Source organism: Aulostomus chinensis, chromosome 5 (genome assembly GCF_037954235.1).
Source record: "Aulostomus chinensis isolate RoL2024-O1b breed Wild chromosome 5, RoL_Achi_v1.0, whole genome shotgun sequence".
In the NCBI taxonomy this organism is placed as follows: Eukaryota; Metazoa; Chordata; class Actinopteri; order Syngnathiformes; family Aulostomidae; genus Aulostomus; species Aulostomus chinensis.
Window position 1 is genome coordinate 27,072,766 of NC_141324.1, and position 17,860 is coordinate 27,090,625.

The window sequence follows — 17,860 nt, forward strand, 5'->3', positions numbered from 1 at the left end:
ATGTTGGTGTTTTTCACTTCAGATCAAATGGAGGAAAGAAAGTTTAACCCTGAACATAAAAAAAGCATAACAAAATAAAAAACTAAGCTCTTCATTTTTCTATAAGTTTATTTTACATATACTACAGTATTGTTTTTTGATAAAGTTCACTTTGACAGCTGTAGTGTAAAGAAAGAAAAGATGTAATTTTGTTTTTTTTGTGTGTGTGTATGTGTGTGTGGGGGGGGGGGGGTCTTTTCAAACATTTTTGACAGATGTTTATTGAGGAAAAAAAAAAAATTGTGACCAAACCCCCCCCCCCCAAAAGAACAAAAGCATAAGTTGGGTGTTTGTTTTTTTTCCCCGTAAGTTTCATCCATAAAGTAGAGGATACAACTGTTAAAATGCAAAGTTGAGTCACGTTGGTCACCGTTTCAAGCTTGTTTCTGTTGGCATGCAGTGTTATAGTTGGAACAGCTCACAAACTGAATACCAAAAAAAAAGAAAAGAAAATGCTACTTTCCAGTCCAACAAATTGCACTTTTTTCTGTTTTTTTTTGGGGGGGGGGGGGGGGGGGGGGTTCAGACATATTGCACAAATCAGATTAATGCCAGAAAAAAGAAGAAAAAAATACTGAGCAAACAGAAAAAAGTCTCCTCTTCGTTATGCTAATTTATAAAACCAGAACAGTGAAGACACAGTGATCGAGCGACTCTGGTTTGATCACAGTAATAAACCCCAGAGCGGGTGACCTTTGACCTCGACGTTCTGATCAGGTTGACACTGTTGTGCTACAGGAGGTCAGACTGTGGGAGGAGTGGCTACAGGTCTAATTGGCTGTCGGCTCGTCTGCAGGTGTCATGTGATTGTCTCGGACAGACTTGCAAGGATTGTTCTCCGGTCAGGTCCTCCTGTGAGAGAGCGTTCTCTGTGTAGCCGCTTCTGCTTTTATATTAGCATGATTCAAGATGGAGAAACGGGTTTCACTCCTGCTAATGATTCACTGTACAGAGCATTTTGACATGAAATGGTTTTGTTTTGTCTCTCTTTTTTTTTTGGTGATTGCCATGTGTGATGTAAAGGAAAAAAACCAAAACAAACATTTCGGATTCCAAACAGAAAGGGGAAGAATACATTCTTATATTTCCAGGTCCATGTTGTCGAAGTAGAGCGCAGTCCAGAGCAGCCAGAGGCGCCTCAGGGACCCCCTGGAGTGACCCCATCTTTTCACACCAGACGGGGTTCCCCACTTTGAACACAGAAGTCTTGGTCAGAGCGTTGAAACAATGCAGGGAATGTGAGATGAAATACATTCAGCTTCGAGGAACGTTTCTGATAGAACGCATTCTGCAGGAACCGGGGGTCTTCACAAACACCGAGCTCTGATTGTTGGGGGGGTGGGACACCTCGACGCTCGCTTTAACTCTCCTGTAAATGGCTTAGAATCCAGTGCACTGCTTCTGCATTTTAATACAGTCCTTATATATTTATTTATATATACTGTATAATATAGCTTTACATCTTCAACCTTTTTTTTTTTAATCCTTATGATTAAAAAGACACGAAAGTGTTTGTTGTTGACTGCTGATGATGCTGGAGGAGATGATTGGTGGAGATTTGAAAAAAAATCCCTCTTTTTTTCAGCTCTATGTACAGATCGTTTATCAGTAAAGCATTGGAACCTTTTTTTTTTTGTTGTTTGTTTTTTTAAGTTTTAAATAAGCTGTCCAGGATGAGAAGCGTCCCCTCAGTAACACTGTCCTTCCATGAATCTCTGGAGGCTACAGATGCAGAGTTAGAATGCCTGAAAAAACAACAACAACAACAACAAAAAATATGTACAATAATTCAACACGTTTGTCCGTGAAGTAAAGCATCTGGTGATCGATGAGTAAAGCTTAGGAGGTGAAGCCAAAAACTATTTGTCCCCTTTGATGAATCGCTGCTGCAGGCACTGAGCACCACGGTGCGCACACACGCACGCACGCACACACACACGCACGCACACACACGCACACACACACACACACACACACACACACACAAAGGCGTCTTTCTTCTGATGATTTGTAACGTTCCTTGTTTTGTTTTGTTTTGTTTAAATCGAAACATCAGAGGAAGAGTCCAAACTTTTCAGAGATGGTTTCGTCTCGGAGCATCCGGGCTACACAGAGGCCGTCGCAGGTCGTAGAGTTCAGTGCTTCAGGCTGCCACAGTGACGGAGGGTTGAGGAAGCTGAGGAGCTACATAACGCCACGCCGCGGTCCCGCTGGGGCCGTCGCACCGCCCACACTTGCTGTTGCTAGAATCACGTCAATACTCTGTGTTCCAGTCACTACGATCGTTAATATAAAAACAATAAATAAACCCTGGTCGGCACTGACAGCGGTCCAGGTGTGCAACAACATCATCAGTCAGAGCTGCTCTGGCAGCTTTGTGTTCGTTCACTGTCAAAACTATGAACTTTGGCCTGAACTTGGACCGTTGGTGTCCTAGCTGACCGGGGACGCCGGCTCAGGTCCAAATGTGCTCTGTCGTCTTTCGATGATGACAAACTCTTCTTCAGTTTCCTGGTTAAGAGAACTTGACGCTCCCTGTTACAGACGAGTGTCAATATACGCTAACCAGGCGGAACCTTCACTTAGGAGGACGCGCTTAGCTGACGGACACTTTTCTTGAGGTGCAGCTCTTAACTGCTGCTACTTAAGTTGCTGCTTGTTTTCAACCATAAGACATGAAGGTAGGTGCTGGATTCAGCCTCACGGCCAGGTGGTACTGACACGTTGGCACATTCCTCAGCTGACCTGGTCGACATGTTAACTCAGCTTTTTAAACGCGTTTCGGAATCGCAAGACAGTAAAGGTTTAACTAATCGGATGTACAGTGGCTCTGCATGCTTCTGGACAACATGACCCCGCTGCTTTAATAACTCTCCTACTGCTCTGTAACGGCGCTTGATCCTCATGACTCGTCAGTGGAGGCGTGTGTTTGCACGGTTGCAGTTTAAATACTTCCACTGGGACGGTCATCAGAACTACAAGTTCTGGGTACGGGTGTGGGCCTGGTGACGGAGCCGGCGGGACGTCCCGTGTTAACTTCTTGCTCGGAGCGCCTGACAGGTGAGTTTCATCACAGGTCATGTGACGGATGATCCCGCTCAGTGCTTCCTCAGGCCCCAGGTGAGCTCTGGAGCAGAGCGGGTGGTCGGATGCATAGGCTGACTGGAGGAATGCTACCCAGCCTGGCCGCCACGGCACAGTTTTCAGGCTCTTCTCAAGTGCAAACGGTGGAGAGGAGATGGTGGAGGGAGGGGGGCCAGGCTGGAGGGTGGAGGGGGGGTGATGTGAGAGTGTTCAGAGGTGACGCTGCGGGCGTGTCCGGGGTCCTAGGAGATGATCTCCAGAATGTAGAAGACCAGCTCCATGACCACCGGACCCTCACTCAGCTGACACGCCCCACCGTGGATGACGGGGATCAGAGCGCTGTCCAGGTCGCTCAGGTACTGAGGCAGAAGTGGCTGACCATTACTTCCTGCCAGGTAGCCCACCTGGAGAGAGGAAGAAGGGTTACCTTGATACAAGACTCAAAAGACCTCCACAGAAAGCTGTTCTACACACCCGCCAACACGGAACTCATCCTGGCCCCTCCCCCTCCCTACCTGCTCAGAGTCCAGCGTGACCCGCAGACCCAGTTTAGCCATCCCGTCCTCCTTCAGCAGTTTGAGGTGGGGGCAGAGCGCCATGCAGAACGCTCTGGCTACGTTCTCCGTCAGCCGGCTGTGGTCGGCCGGGTCGCTCAGACCGTTGGGTTGATCGTCGCTCTGGAGGAAGAAGACCTGAAGGAACCACAGACAACGTTCCTCAGATGAGATCTCGGCAGGTTCAAGGTCGAAAACATTAAAACCCCAGAGCAGCAACACAGGTGTGGTTAAGATGGAAGACTGAAGCCGAAGAAGCGGAAGACGACTTCCCCCTCCAAGATTTGTTTTTTAAAATTGAAAAGTTGCCATGTCAGACATTTGCATGGCTGGATGTCCGACTGAGTTTGATCAGTATTGTTTATCATATATTCTTTATTACACAGTAACTACTCTTTTTCTTCCTCTCACCTCCTCTTGAGAGTGAGACCCCGTCAATCAGAGCGGTGACCTGCATGAGTAAAGCTTCATCTTAAAGGTTCTAGCTTCATTGCTCCAGAGGAGTGCGAGCGGGTGCCGTACCTCCGTCCAGCGGATGACCTTCCCGTTGGCTTTGAACTCGGAGCCGTGGAAGATCTTGACGCTGGTGATGGACTCCATGGATTTGCCATCGATGGGGCTGATCACTCTGAATCAATAAAACAACCAGCAGCATTAGGAGAGGAGGGGCAGTCGTAGTTAATTGTGTAATTAAAAATGAAATTCATCCGACTGCTGTTTAATTGATGGCGTCTGTCAGACCACATCGGTTTCCTCTCAGTAGAGAGGAAACTTCCTCAGGCGCGTCTAAAGAGTTTTAATCGCTGAGTAGTAGAGCTGCCGCCGGTGAACGTTCAATCATCCGTGATCCCGACGCGGCTCCGCCTCGGCGCCCTTCCCGTCTCACCCCTTGTTGAAGTTGTGGTCATCCTCCGTCCACTGGATGTGGACCAGCTCCTGGTTCTCCTCCTGGTCAGCTTTTCCACACGTGATGGTGAAGTCCTTCATGTCCCTCAGGGCCTGTCTCAGAGAGTCCATGGTCTCGGCGGTGATCTGGATCATCACGCCATCTACGGGAGGAGGAGGAGGAGGAGGAGGAGCAAATGTCACGGCCGTAGACCCCCCCCCCCCAGAGGGAGCAAACGAGTGAACATAAATGACATCACCAGCATCACTGATGAACCACACCCAGACTGCTGGAATATTCCGCCATATTGAGAAAAACAGCTCTAGCTGCTGCTCTACTGATGCCATCCAACAAGTTGTTGACTGTTTGTCAGTTTGGAGGAAGGACCAACGCCGAGCTCCTCGCAGCTCACCTTCTACTATGCTGGTTTTAGCCAAGAACCCCGACGAGGCTTTCAACGCACCGCTGAAAACAAAGAAGCAGGCTCCAGTGACTGAAAGACAACAGGAGAACAAAGGTTACTTCCTGAAGAGAGAGACAGAGACCAGACAGGGGAGGACGCCGGGGCGGCACCTTTGCGGGGCTGGTGATGGATGCTGATGGCCTGCGTCTGGTAGTTGCCGTCGTCGTTCTGCACACACACCAGGTGGGAGTCGGCCCGGTCGTTGAAACACGCCCCCATGGCCAGCACGTGCTCGTTGGACTTGTTCATGGCCTTCATCAGCTGCAAGGATGAAGAGCATCCATGTTTAATCGAGCCGCCCTTCGGATGTGAGCGGAGCGGAAGGGCTTTCAGAGAGCAGAGCGCCTCTCTGCCTAAGCCTAATTGCAATGGGCTTTTGGGTAAAGTCCTTCGGTTAACTGGGATGGCGCCCAGATGACAGATTGAAGAACGACATTAATGGGGTGAGTATCAATAGCTGGAAGATCCCACGTATTAACCCCCCCCCCCCGCCTCTGGGTCTCTTTGAAGCCACAAATGAGAAATTAAAGTGAAAATCTGGAGGGTTTTAACCACTTGCTGCGCTAACGAGGAGACGGGGTTCCCATCTGTCACCGCTGACGCTGCCAAATGTTACAACCAGCAACACTCTCGCCGACACCATGGCGGCGGCGGCGGCAGCTCGCTTCTTCGGCCAACTGCTGCCTCTTGTGTATCACTTGTTCTGGTTGGACATTCATTCACACCCCGAGGCAGCGGCGTGAGAACAAGCCCACGCCCGTTGCTCGGCTGCAGGGGCCCTGGAGATTTTCTCATGTTTCACCTACATAGAAACAACGTGTGTGTGTGTGTGTGTGTGTTGATGTTCAGGAGGCTTAAAAGAGCCGCCGCTGATGTCATTACACCAGTGGAGTTCTTATGTAAGTGTCTTAAAATGGCGCAAAATACTGAAAGACAACACACGAGACGCGGCTCTGCTTTTCTTTCTCTCTGGATTCTTCTGTTTTCCGGTTTGAATGCTGGAATCGGAGGGTTTGACAGATTTACCATGATTCTAAATTCATCTGTGCTGCAGTAAAAAGCTCTCAGACAGACGTGAGTCTAACAACTGGCCCAAGATCAGTAGGTGACAGTTCACAATTCCAGAGAGGCGTTTCACCCTCTGAAGCCCGAGCCGTTCCCGAGGGTGCTTCTGCTCCGGTCGAGTGTGCAGTTCAACTTTTGGGTTGATGCGTTTTTGAAATATTTCCAGCGTCCAGTTGCTTTCCCAGTTTCTGGCTCTGATAAGTTGTGTAATTTTGGCCATAAAAAAAAGAAAAAGAAAAAGAAGAAGAATGCAAGTCTAGAACATCGACTGGCAGGTTTAACAAAATAACTTGCCAGTAGGGGAAGGGTGGGACTTTACTTGGAGCTGGTACATCTGGATATATTTCACTTCTACTCTGGAGTACCAGTGGATGGATTCACACCTGTCAGTGCTTGATGACGTCATGCTCACCTCATTGTAGCGATTACTGGGGATCTTGATGCTGGTCTTCCTCACCTCCATGTCCACAACCAGACCTTTCACCACTGGCAGTGTGTACTGGTAGTTCCGGAAGTCCTGTAGCGCGCGCACACACACACACACACACACACACACACACACACACACACACACACACACACACACACACACAAATACACATGAAGACACCTCGGTTTTAATGAACTGAATTTGCATGATGCTGTTTATCAATAACATATAGGGGAGCTTGTTAAATTGTAAACTAGGGAGGAGTTAACGAGAAGCTCTTACCGCCAGCAGATTCATGATGGTGTGTCCCGTCTCTCCAAAGAGAGGCTTCCTGAAGCGAACGCTGAACAGCGGACACGGATAAACTGCCAAACCAGACAGTCAATCATTAATAAATGTACCACGGATTCCCCTCAACAGTCTGTGAAGCGTCGTGGCGGCGGCTGCAGCTGGAAATGGCCGGTTTGGAAACAATCTCAGATCCAGCCGACGGACGGAAGATATTTTTGAATTCTTTTATTTAATTTTCATTCGCCAGGATCCAGACTCAATCGTCTCTGAGGAGAAAGTTCGTGACTGTGCATCCTCTGAATTTAACAGCTCCACTACATTCAGTCACGAGCTGCGTGTCTGATGCAGCATAAACATGAATTAAATTACTATCTTCATCGATATTAAGGGGGCCACACACGCCAAAATGAAACTGCTTTTGAAGCACATTTCCATGACTTTACTGATATCTTCTGGCTTCATCGAATTTTTTTTAAAAAACTGCTCCAGAACTGGATACTGGTATTCCCAGATTCCATGACATTTCCAGGTTTTTCATCCGCATGAACCCTGATTTAAGGACTCGCCGTTTGTATTTAAACTGAGATCGATCGTCCTTTGGAAGCAGCAAGTTGTTTTCTTCGCATGAAGGTGTTTTCTCTTTCTCAGCCTGAGTTTTCTGCTTTATTCAAGGATGCAAATGAGGAGCGAGCGGGACCCCACACCAGCATCAAATACAGCAACTACGCCTGCAGTTAAAGACGAGTGTTTCTAATCCACAAGTGAAAAAAAAAAAAAAATAAGGCTGCTTTTTTTCTCCAGCCACCAAAGCTCCTTAAACAACTATTTTTAGCCTTATCTCAGCAAACAGCTGGAAACAAGATCTCGCCACAAACTCTCATTAGCAACAACAGCAATCTGAGTCTGAATCTGGAGCTGAGCGGCCATCTGGACGCTGGGCTGCCAAACCTGGGCCGGACCCTCGCTGCGGTCCGAGGTGAGAGGCCTGGGAAGTGGATTAATTTCATGGCGGTGTTAACATTTTGCGTTTGTGAGCTTCAACTATAAGTGTCTTTGTTAATGTATTCTATCCGCTGGAAGCAGGCAAGAGGCTTAACAGAGCCTGGCGGAGCTTTGTGCTGGCAGGTAGGGCTGTGCGTGTGCGTGTGCGCGCGCGCGTGTGTGTGTGTGTGTGTGGGGGGGGGGGGCTCTCCAATAAACCCCCTCACAAGACTTCCTGGTTCATGTGGAAAGCAGTGAGGGAAACTTCAGTGGAAGCTTGTTCGAAGTCTACGGACCCTCCTCTGACGACACAACGCGCTCGCGGGATCAATCTGTGATTAACGAGGCGTAAAAAAACACGAATGCTGCCTCATGTCAGCAACTAACTTTAAGATTTGATTTCTGTTCATTTAAATGAACCAAAATACTAAAGAAGTGCGGTAAATGTAAAACAATTTCCTTATCAGGCACAAAAATATCAGGCCGCCGATTCAGCGCTCGCCTGAGTGACTCGAGCTCCAATGCCAGCACACATCTGCCGTTCTGGTCCCATCTTTGTTCATATTTGACCATCTGCTTTTGCTTTGACCGGACTTGGAGAAGCATCAGGAGACAACAAACACATCTTTGTCCCTTTTATGCGGACAAGAAGTCATGAAGGTGTTTAGTGATGGAACCTGGGTGGACTCCATTCACCGACGAAGATCCGACGGGAGCCAAACCAGGGTGAAACTGTCGCCAGATGCTGATCCTGAGATCGAGAAAGAGCTCCGGCCCGCGGCTTTGGAGCCGCTTCTTTTTTTTCTCTCCAGAAAACTTGATTTGCTGTGCTGTGTTTGTGTACTCATAGTACGTGTACATACACAACAAACGTATATGTGCTGTTGTTAAATTTCTGAAGTGTAGCATTATTACTTTCAATCTGTAATAATTGTGACGCTTGTGACAGTTGTATCAGGCTTTGAGTTGTGATCTTTAATTGCCCCTCGGGGATAATAAAGTTATCTGAATCTGAATAGCTCTAGTTTGCAGTTCTGGTCAAATTCATAATTGCTCCGTGACACAGAGCATTTACATAACGTTACATAACGTAGGAATTATTGTGTTGTATTTTGAAGCACACGCTAACATGCGGGTGCGACTGAAATCACGCTGTCTCAGGAGTTATCGGGTTTCCTTCACCGTCTTTGAGTTGTCGTGCGGCGCTCAAAAGCGACGCCGCTTGCTGCTGGTGAGCTTGTCTGGTATGTGACAAAAACAGGTGAACGGGACATCCAGCTGGGCCACCTAATGGAGCTCTAACGGCAGCTCTAGGACCCCTATGACCACGCAGTAGGAAGCTCTGTGCTCACATCGGTACTCGGCGCCCAGCCGCAGCATCAGGCGTATGGGGAAGACCTTGGCCCAGGGCGTCTCCCACTTCTGTATCAAGATGCCGAAGAGGAAGGGCGGGTTGGGCAGCAGCAGGTCCTGCAGAGACTGGAAGGAGGGGCTGATGTAGAGGAAGCCGCCGTGCTCCTTACTGCCCAGGAAGCTCTGCGTGAAGAACGAGTGACTAAGGTGGCTCAGCACGTTGCCTGAGAGGAAGAGGAGGAAGAGAGAGGTTGGGGGTACAGGAGACGAGGAGGTGAAATAAGATAGGGAGGGTGAGGCAGAGAATTGTATCAAAGGTTAATAGGTGTGTGGCAGGGAATAACGTGAAGGAAATAAAGACTACTTACATGGAGGCTGTCCATGTAGTCACGGGATTACGAGCTAATATAAACGTGTATGTTTGGTCGAGCTTCTCTGGCAGCTCTGCACCATCGCCCTACCATCTCAGATTACCCAGACGAGCTCATGTTTCCAATCATCTATGAGCAGGGAGAGCTGGCTTTAGATGGCGCAAAAACACAATAACCCTAACGGAAAGACAGCTCAGCAGCTGGGACTTGCTAAAGCCAGCACTTCTTCACACGGCCTGACAGACGGCGACTTAATCGGACGCGACACGTGCAAGATGACTCCTATCCAGCGGCCTGAAAATGCTCCCGTGTGAACATGACAAAAAGGAAATGGCCTGAGGGAGCGAGCCATCAAAGTCACCCGATTATTAGCCTATTTTGCTCTGCAGCATACGGAGTTAAAGATGCAGGACAAGCGGTGGTGAGATGTCCCGCCTGGAGGGACGCGACCTCACAGCACACGCTAACGTCAGGACCATTTTTCATGAGGAGGCTGACACAGTGGTGGACACTAACCTGGATTCCAAATTGAGGACACTTGTTGTCCCCATGGAACAAAAAGTAAAGCTGGAATAGTTTCCTGTTAAATCACCTGACAAAGACACCTGTGGACCTCCGAACAGAGCGACTAGCCTCCCTACGAGAGGCTGGTTTCTCAGCAAACCTCCTGTGCTCTTACCACTGAGGGCGTCCTGGTAGAGCTGGACGAAGTGGGTGAAGATGTCCTTTGGGATGGTCTTCTCGTCAGGTAGACACTGGAGCAGAATGACCACCTCCGCCTGGCCGACGGCGTGCATGCCCTTCGTCGTCACATACCAACACTTCCTGTTTACATCTGTGGGTCGAGAGGACGGGAACATGTCACACTGGACAAACAGCAAGACTCACCAGCCCCTTTCAGCGCTTCACGCTGAGGTGTGAAACAAGCGGGAGGAAGCACCAGAGAGGTTTCAGGGGAAAAGTTCTAACATCGATCTCGCAAGATCAGACCTGGAAACGTTTCTGTCTGAATCTGCACAGAGAGATTAAAAGCATGTCTTGCTTCTCAAAGATTATGAAATTAAATTAAAATAAACTGTTGAGTTTAATAACCGTGCGTGATGCAAGCGTGACACTGCACCAAACTCCGAACAGCTTGAAGTGCTGCTTTCAGGAACTAGAAGGTGAGATCACAACAGGATGTTACTGGAGGAAAAACAAACATGTTTCTGCTCCTCTCTGTCTCGAGTCCTCTGGTCAAAATCAGTTGCTTCCCCTCAGATCATCTTACAAAATAGTGCGGTACTCCGCTAAATCTCCATCTAGTAGATTTGAACGCACAGTGACCTCCACTTGCCATCCTCGCTAACAGAGGCTGCTGCTGCTCTGGGACACTACTAAATGGTTTCACCTGAATTACTTCATTTTCGTTCCACTAACCAACCCCACCCCCGGATGACTCACAGTTGACCAGCTTGACCATGGCGAGCAGGTTCGCGTTGAGAACGAAGACCAGGGGGTCTGGACCTCCCTCCTCCAGCTGTTGCATGAGGACAATTTCTGACGGCCTCTCCTCCACAGCGTAGTCTGCAGGCAGATAGGGTGGAGTAAAAGAGGGAGGGGTGAGTGGGTGAAGGGGGGGGGGGATGGTGGTAAAGTTAGATCAACAGACAGGAAGAAGTGAGCATGAGAGAGGGTGGAGTTATCAGAGTGAGTTGGGGAGGGGGGTGAGGATGATATAGGAGTAACGCATGAGGCAAGAGAAGGAAATGATGATCAGTCCAAGTAAAATCCTTCCAAACATCACAACAGTGTTCCCAGTGTTCCCATGTATAAATCCTGTCCTCCCCCTTGCTGGCAATGAGTGGTGAAACGTGAGCCGTGATCTAAAGCACATGAAAGACAGGAAGACGGCGACGGACGGAGCGATGAGGAGGCAGCAGAATGGTGAGGATGAGGGCAAGCACCTGTGATGTGGCCTCCCGTACCTCCTTTGACTCCGGTGGAGATGAGGATGGGAGGGAGTCCGTCCTCCGGGATCAGGCTGAGGGAGCTGCCCACGGGGCTGCCCACCGGGGCAACGGGGGTGTGAGCCGCCTGGGGGTGGAGAGGAAGAGCAGCAGTTGGAGCTCAGATGAACGTTACAGCACACCATTAATGTCGAGGGGAAAAGAAAACAACCCGATCTCAGAGGTGGACGGCTGAGACCACCGACACACAGAGCTATCAGCACCTGCACTCAGAGGCCAACGTGTCACTTCTGGGTCCTGCAGCTCATGAGGAGCAAGTCGCTTCGTACATCCGCTCTCATACTGGTGAGCACTGAACGAGAACACCGGGGACATCTCCGACAAGCGTCCTGGTTCGGCCATTTTGGCTCATTTTGTGTCGTACCACCCGCTGCACACCAGAGGATTTTCTCACCAACAGTGGACGGCAGAATTAAACTCTGGTTCGATCAAGATGCATGACCACAGTGTTCATCCAGAACTAAAAAAAAACTCTCCATCTCAGAGGAACTCCTTTAATGAAACGTGATTTTTCAGATTGAAAGTGAGAACACACAAAGAGTCGTCATACAACGGCCACGCGGCGTAATTCTTGGGTGAGCAGGAGTGTTTATTATACTTTTTGGGGAAGGTTCTAAAAATAAGGGGATTTTCTCTTGGCACCGCAGAGATTTGCGAGAGTGCATGTTGTTTTCTCACCACATTGATGATTGTGTATGCAATGTTTTGCATAGAAAAGCAGTAAAGGGGGGAATAATCTGGATTAAGTCCCGGCTGAGAGGATGGAATGCACATCTTAGTTTGGGAAGAGAGTTGGAGTGGAGTTGGATAGTAAGTTTTCTTGTGTTTCCCATATGTTTCTACTGCTACAAGCTAAAGTCCACAACATCTGGTTCAGCTCACTGGCAGTTTTCTGCTCAATATTCCTTCGCTGCTCCTTTCACACTCACACGCTCCGAGATCGAGGCGAGTCTCATCCAGTCAGGACTTCAACGCTGAAGAGTTCTGGTACCTATGGGACTTGTTACACCCTCTATCCATTCTTACACACAAGTAAAGCCTGATGGCGATTTTGAAACTTCAGGCCTGCGGATGCGTTCATGATGCGAGCAGTACACAACCGATGTCAGGAGTTGAGACGCCGCCGGGCTTTGCTTCCTGTCCACGTCTATCGAGGGTTAAAAATCCCACGTCATGCACGTGGACCAGTAAGACCACTACGTCAGTGGAACCCTCACATTTCAGGACCATTTGGGCAGATCATGATCATCAGGAGAGGAGGCAGTCATACCGCAAATTCCAAACAGTTCAAGAGGCAACTTACTGCCATTTTTCATGGATACACAAATACAGAATCCAACTCTTCAGAAGTCCTATGTAACATTGGTTCACTACTTTGTGACTGGTGATCTTATCCTTTCTTTTCTTTTCTTTTCTTTTTTTTGAGCAGAACCTGTGATGGATTCTTCAGGTTCATGCCAGCGTCGCTGCCGTCACAGCGTTTGTGTCACATCAAAAGGCAGATGCCATCCTCAAGTTCTGCCGGCAAAGCGTCAGCTGGCCGTTTGCGGTCTTGAGGATGACTCTGTTCAACCGGCCGTGAATCATCCTGCCAGCTGACGTTTAAGACCCAGCAGGTTTGCTGCACAGACACACAAACAACCCAACCACACGTGCTGCTGTGTTATTCGTTGTGAGCCACAGTCGACTTATTAGTCACTTGTGTTGGCTAACAGTGAAGCGAGTGAATTCCAGCTCTGCCAGTCTGCTGGGAAAGCAGAAACTCTGATTAGAAACTTGAACGCTGCACGATTACTGCAGGCTTTACAGGTGTTGGCTACACTTGGATCAGCCATAGAGGAAGCTCCTCATCTTCCTCCAACTCGCTACAGATCATACATGCTACACGCTAACAGCATTGGCTGTGGTTCAGAGTTGTGTCAGGCGTACCTCCGAGGACTCAGGACCAGAGGTTTTGTTGGAATAGGTGGAGATGGCCAGTGACTGCGAGGGGGCGGGGCTGGAGGTGGGAGGTTTGGGGGACTCTGCTGTGTCTCCATTAGGCAGGACCCCGTCAGCAAACCAGACCCTCCTCTGCTCCCGTGAGAGGGAACCTAAAGGTGAAACAGAGTATTAATACTTCTGCGGTGTTCTGGATGTGTCCTGCTGCTCTTACACCACCGTACAGCAAGCTGGCAGCAGGTTTCTATGCCACTGTGTTGAGTTTCTTCTTCTTTAATGGTATGGAAAAAATCTTTACTCATATAAAAGTACATTTACTCCTTCCTCAAAGAAAGTACTCAAACTCAAGGCTACTCAAGTAGTACATGGTCAATTAACTTCTACAGTAGAGTTACTTTGTGAATCAAGCCGACATTCAAGCCGAGTTACTCAAATTGTAGAAGAGCAGATTAATCGGCCAAAAAAAATACAATTATAAATAAATACAATTAAAAACACTACAGTACAGTGTGTTACTTGTAAACAGCTTCTACCTATACTTTGGAACATCACAAGGTTGATGATGTGAAACTCGTTGCAAGTAAACCCTCCTCAGTAGAAGGAAAATCCTCCTACCTAATACGGTGAGGATGGACTGGAGGTGTAAAATGTGAAAAATAAAGAAGCAGAATGGTTTTTAATCCCAGTAAAGGTCGTACCCTCGTTGCCAGGCTGCTTCAGGACTCCCACAGGCACCATGACGGTCGGAGGGGGCGAGCTGAGCACCCCTGAGGCCTGAGCCTGTTGCAGAGGGGGGATGGTGGAGCAGTACTCTGCTGGGTTGTTGGGGTTCGGACTCTGGTTGTTCCCAGTGACCTGCGACTCCCAAGATTGAGCTGACGTAGACAGAAACACATTGTTGAAATAAGATTGATTTGGGTTTTTATTTTTTCCAACCCTCAATTCAGTCCTACAGACAGGAAGCAAAGCAACGTGGCTTTTGTCACTTCTTGCTCCTGACAGCTATGGTCTACCTCTACTAACTTGCAGGACTTTAACGTCTCAAGGGGGACAAGAGAGGCGTCAGGTTCTGTTCCCTGCCTGGACCACTACACTGACAGACTTGTGATCAGACCATTTCTTCAGAGCGTCCCAGTGTGAGTCTGTGATACAGGAACTGTGAAGAGTTTAGACGTGCTCAGATAAAGAGGACTAAGTTTTGAGGCAAAAAAAAAAAAAAGAGTAATAGATACTCATCATTTTCAAAAGCAGATTACTTTTTAAATTTGAGCTATGGCTTTATAATTACTCCATATTTTTCATACCAGGCCTTTTTCATGGTTAGAAAATAACAGCAATGACATTGATTGATTCGTACAACAGGCCCAGTTAACCATTCCAAACATGACTAATATTTCACCTCAATGAATTGTTGCCATAATTATGTCATTAAGAACTCCTGAAATGAATGAGAATAACGTTTATTCATGCAGCAGCTGTGTGTGATGCAAGATACAGAGTATATAAACTACAAACACGCTACATGTGTGCAGTAGCAACAGTGGTGCGGCTGCAAAACCTGTCCAAAACACACTTCTGTCAGGTACCAGTTAACCTTTGACCTTTGTCCCCTGGGGTTTGTAGCTGCATTGAGAGTGAAACATCGTGTGTTTCTCACCCCTCGTGAGAGCAGAATGGCAGGTGACGCAGACGCGAGCCTCCTTCCTGTCCATGTACGCCAACCTACATTTCAGGCTGCAGCACGTTGCACAGAACACCTTTGACACAGACACACACAGACACGATTTACTGAAGGTTCCTATGAATGGGTCTGTGCTGTGATGCAGATCTTCTTTTCCCTGTAATGATTTTAACATGTGAACTTAGTGGTGATTAAGTGCTGCAAATGTACCATTTTATAGATATTGATTTCCAGCGCTTGCACCGGAGTGCTTGACTTTTAATGGATTACAACCTCGTTAGACGTTATTATCCACCAACATGTATTTAGATGATTGGACAAAGAAGGAGGCTTTTAATTTCACAGCCTCACATGATCATAAACGGGTCCGTGGATCCACGGGTCGGCCGGTGGACTCCCTCTGCGTCTGTTGTAAGTGGCCCCGGTGCTGGTGTCAGTATTACTGCAGTGCCAGCTCCTCCCTGCTCAAGCGGCAGCCACTGTGTTTGTTTACCACCATGGGAAATTAAGTAGCAGTCCGGCGATTTTCCAGTGCAGTGTCAGCGACCACAACTTCACTTTAAAGCAGCGAGCCAACACTCCTCTGCACGCGTGGACGCTCATAATGCTAAAGAGCTAGCTGCTCAGAGTTCATCTGCAAAGAAAATATGATCCGGTTTATCAGACCGCTGCTGTATCGTCTGCTGCCTTCCTCCACAGAGCGAGAGTCTGAGTCACCCAGGCAAAATTACTCCATTATGTCTCAAACTTTGCAAAGTATTTCTCATATATTATTCCTGCACTCATAAATTTTGTAGTCCATTTGTTAGCAATGAGGTTGAGTACACTTTATTTAATTATACTTATGATATATTTATACTTAAAAATGATCCGTTTTTTCCTCTTGAAGTGTGAAATAACTCCACACAGCTGGGCTCCTGTTCCCATCACACACACACACCCCCCATCTGGGTCTCTTCGTTGTATAGATTTCTGATAGCAGGACAATCGTTCAACTTGGGTGGACTGAGAGAATCTTAGATGCTGCAAGGTGGACCTTTCCTCTCTTAAATTTTTTTTGACAGACAGTCCAAAATACATAATTTACTGTAAAACATCAAAAATAAATACCAATAACTGTAACTGTATCCACCAATATTAAAGAAGACATGATGTGAAACCAAAATCTCAAGATGGACCAGAACATTGAAATCTGTGTCTGACCTGAAATCATCTCATTTCTACTTACTTTGCCGCAGGCCCTGCAGTGGTGCCTCCTCTTGGTGAAGGTGAACTTGACATCACACTTCATGCAGACAGGAGCCTGGGAGTCCGGCACCCACACAGGGGCAACCTCTCCCAGGGAGCTGGCGGGCTTCCTGCTCAGAGCACCCTGCTGGCCCGCCTGGAGGTCGTTGTCTGGGCTCTCCGAGGACATCAGAGAAGCCGAGTGGACAACGCTGTCTCTGTTCACCCCGACTGGATTCTGATCAGGCCCGGTGATCCCTGTTTCAGTAGGCGTGCCTCTCCGGCACTGGTTTTCCAGGTTCTTATTCTTGCTGATGGGGGACGGGCCCAGCTGATTCTGTACCTGGCCTGACAGCGGCTGTGGGATTTGGAGTTTGAGGCTGACCGGCTGCTTCGGCCGTGCGCCCCCGTAGGGCACGCTGACCGGCTGCAGCCGATTGTTGTTGACTTTCGGTTGGAGGGTTCCTGAGCCCACTGCTCCTCCATCGCTGTTCTCCTGCTTGCTCTCCTCCATTTCTTTCTCCTCAGTTACAGAGTCCTCTTTGGAGGGGACAGGAGACGGAGAAAAGTCCTCCTCTTCCTCTTCTGCGTCCTTATGCTTTAAATGGCTCCCGGCCTCCTGCTCCACACCATTGGGAAGGCTCGTTATCCTAAGGAGCTGTTCTAGCTGGCCCTCCGGACTGCGCCTCTCCATCTCCCCTTGTGTAGTTTCAGGAGCCAAGCCATTCTCCTCCACCTCTCCACCACCCCCAGTATCTCTCAGCCCATTCTGAAGACTCTCTACCTGCTCCTCCGTTGAGTTTGCAGTTTGTCTTTCCTGCTCAAAGTCCTGTGAACCAGCTGTACTTGCCTCCTCTTGAACCCCTTCCCCATTTTGTGTTGCTGCCTCCTCATACGGATGAATCTTATGAGACGGGGCGTCTTCTTGTTCTAATCTTACCTCAAAGGTAAAGTGAGTGTGACTGACGGTGGAGCCTCCCCCTCCTCCTGAAGCAGCTCTCTCCTCCTGATGAGGTTCCTGGACGGAGGCGCCAGGCTGGTGGTCCGGAGGAGAGTTTATCTCCTTGCTGAGCCCATCAACATGTGGGCTGGCAGGGCTGGCTGGACAGCCATTCTCCACAGCACCGCAGGCCGTCACAGGGGGCGGCGAGAGGTCGTCTGTGCCCACCAGTTTGCCAATGTTAGGCTGGGGGAGGGGTGGGCTATGGATGTCTGCCGGCCTCTCTTCTACCCAAGATGTAGGCTCGGGAGCGGGGTGTCTTTTAGGGTCGGCCCCTGGGGAGGCACTGGAGGAGGAGTCAGGGAGGGTCTTGAAGGGTAGTGGACTCTCCCTGGGGCTGAGCTCTGTGTGGGCCAGGGCGGGATTCAGAGAGAGCAGGTGGGCTGGCGGGGCCAGGATCTGGGTCCACTTGGCATCCGAGAGAATGGGGGCATCAGTCTCATCTACAAGAACAATGAACTTTATCAACATAAGACTTTCATAAC

At 48.7% G+C, this 17,860-nt stretch overlaps 1 protein-coding gene across 3 annotated transcripts in view; it reads right to left on the reverse strand.

Annotated features, from left to right (window-relative positions):
* Nucleotides 1–544: 544 nt before the first annotated feature.
* The window catches only part of zfyve9a (zinc finger, FYVE domain containing 9a), a 27,199-nt gene continuing 9,883 nt past the window's right edge, over nucleotides 545–17,860 (reverse strand). For 2 of the 3 annotated variants that reach the window (XM_086204316.1, XM_086204317.1), the window contains 16 exons: nucleotides 16,377–17,818; nucleotides 15,125–15,224; nucleotides 14,166–14,342; nucleotides 13,456–13,619; nucleotides 11,464–11,593; nucleotides 10,961–11,083; nucleotides 10,197–10,352; nucleotides 9,146–9,370; nucleotides 6,804–6,886; nucleotides 6,504–6,608; nucleotides 5,137–5,287; nucleotides 4,976–5,056; nucleotides 4,564–4,726; nucleotides 4,200–4,305; nucleotides 3,639–3,815; nucleotides 545–3,527 (listed from right to left, as the gene is read on the reverse strand). In XM_086204316.1, coding sequence (XP_086060442.1) covers nucleotides 3,366–3,527; nucleotides 3,639–3,815; nucleotides 4,200–4,305; nucleotides 4,564–4,726; nucleotides 4,976–5,056; nucleotides 5,137–5,287; nucleotides 6,504–6,608; nucleotides 6,804–6,886; nucleotides 9,146–9,370; nucleotides 10,197–10,352; nucleotides 10,961–11,083; nucleotides 11,464–11,593; nucleotides 13,456–13,619; nucleotides 14,166–14,342; nucleotides 15,125–15,224; nucleotides 16,377–17,818 — 3,545 coding nt within the window. In that variant the 3' untranslated portion in view covers nucleotides 545–3,365. The remainder of the gene's footprint in view (nucleotides 3,528–3,638; nucleotides 3,816–4,199; nucleotides 4,306–4,563; nucleotides 4,727–4,975; nucleotides 5,057–5,136; nucleotides 5,288–6,503; nucleotides 6,609–6,803; nucleotides 6,887–9,145; nucleotides 9,371–10,196; nucleotides 10,353–10,960; nucleotides 11,084–11,463; nucleotides 11,594–13,455; nucleotides 13,620–14,165; nucleotides 14,343–15,124; nucleotides 15,225–16,376; nucleotides 17,819–17,860) is intronic. The other variant, XM_086204318.1, reaches the window with a different exon arrangement.